The sequence below is a fragment of the Austrofundulus limnaeus genome, unplaced genomic scaffold (genome assembly GCF_001266775.1).
Source record: "Austrofundulus limnaeus strain Quisiro unplaced genomic scaffold, Austrofundulus_limnaeus-1.0 Scaffold135, whole genome shotgun sequence".
Taxonomy (NCBI): Eukaryota; Metazoa; Chordata; class Actinopteri; order Cyprinodontiformes; family Rivulidae; genus Austrofundulus; species Austrofundulus limnaeus.
The window spans coordinates 351,089-352,799 of record NW_013952537.1 but is presented as its reverse complement, the minus strand read 5'-3'; the positions used below and the strand labels follow the sequence as shown (position 1 = coordinate 352,799).

The window sequence follows — 1,711 nt, the reverse complement described above, 5'->3', positions numbered from 1 at the left end:
CAAATAAATATAATATAATCAATATTTTTTATTTAAAAAAATTAAAGCCACCAGGTTAACTTCTCAAACTGACAGCAAACAAAAGAAAAATAACTCTGACCCAATCAGAACTTTTCATCTATAAATCAGGAATATTTCTGCTCATTGATTGGTTCTGTAAACAGCCCTGTTTTAATTAACCCACAGATCGATGAGCTGCACACATGAAAAATTCAAACGGGTCCTTTCTGCTCTTCTAAGTATTGATCCAAAGAACCGGAAGGGCCTTTCCGGGCCACAACAAAACAATTATCCCTTAAACGTTTGTCCTTAAAGTCTTCAAAATAAACCAGCAGTAAAAGGTAAAATAAACTTGACTTTAAAAAAAAAACTCCAAATAAAGTATAATGTCTCTGTGAGGTGTGTGAGCTTGTCTCTACCTGAACCCTGGACTCCACCAGGTCAAGCCTGAGCGCGAGCGCCTCCCGCATGAACACATCCGGGTAGTGACTCTCGTTAAAGGCCTTCTCCAGCTCCTCCAGCTGCCACCCGGTGAAGTTCGTCCGCGTGCGTCTCCGTTTGCAGCCGGGACTGTCCTTATCCGGGTCGCCAGAATCTGCAGGCGTGCGCGTGCGTGCAATGACGTGCGTGTGCGTTCGTGTTGCAGAGAGAGGGGAGAGAGTCAGAGAATTATATTACTGTAAAAAATCTAAGTATTTAAATATGCATCAGTCGCTCAAACACATTTTAAATTAATCTTTTTGTTTCTTATAATCAGCTGTGACCCTTGATGAACACAGTTTTAATCGGGAAATGAAAATWATTTGTCAAATTAATCAATCTGAACCTGTTTTGGAACTTTTTTTTGTGAATTTTCTAATTCCAAAACTAATGTTTTTATACAAAATACCACATTTTCTCTGACTTTTCTGTTTTAAAACATTCCTAAATTATCCGACTCTCCCAGAAAGTGTGATCCAACATGAGGTAAAAGTTTTCCCAGTCAGCTCTGGTAAACATTAACAGTGGGACCCACCTGACAGTTTGAACTGCTGGCTGTCGGAGGAGACCACCGAGGCCGAGCACGAGCTGTTCAGTAATCCGTCTATAGAGAAGGGCACGGCGGCCTGGTGGTGTCCGTTGGCCAGCTCGTAGACGTGCTGGTGCTGGTGGTGATGGTGGTGGTGGTGATGGGGACCGAGCGGGTACGGGAAGCCCACCAGGCCGCCCAGGGAGCCGCCGAACTGGGCGTGAGGATGCTCGAGAACCCGACCGTCCATGCTCGCCGGGCCGGAGTGAAGGAGCGGAGGGAGGCGGTGTGGCTGAACATGCAGTCAAAGGAGGGAGGGAAGCGAGTCAGCGGAGCGGAGGGAGGAGAAGAAAAAAAAAAAATAAAAGTAAATGGAGGAAGAAGAAAAAACGTGGTGGCGAGGGAAGAGGAGGAGGTGCGATAGCGGAGCGGGAGAAGAGGGTCGGGCAGACTGGGGGGCCGCGTCCCGGCCACCGAGCTCTGCAGCGAGGCGATGGGAGGAAGAGCTGCTCCGGTCGAGATGATAACCTGCTCCTTCTCTGCGCGAGCCAGCTCATTAGGACTCCTCCATCTGCTCGCGGGACCAATAAGAAACCTTAATCGCCCTGTGACGTCAGAGACGCGGTTAATGGGGTAACGGAAAGGAAGAGAGAGAAATGGAGAGAGAGAGAGAGAGAGAGAGAGAGAGAGAGAGAGAGAGAG

General features: G+C 47.7%; 1 protein-coding gene across 1 annotated transcript in view; it reads right to left on the bottom strand.

Annotated features, from left to right (window-relative positions):
* Positions 1 to 1,173, bottom strand: part of LOC106522705 (homeodomain-interacting protein kinase 2) — a gene marked incomplete at its 5' end in the record, with an annotated part of 4,151 nt that extends 2,978 nt beyond the window's left edge. Inside the window, 2 exon segments of the mRNA XM_014015835.1 lie at positions 420 to 595; positions 1,016 to 1,173. Coding sequence (XP_013871289.1) covers positions 420 to 595; positions 1,016 to 1,173 — 334 coding nt within the window.
* Between the last annotated feature and the right edge of the window lie 538 nt (positions 1,174 to 1,711).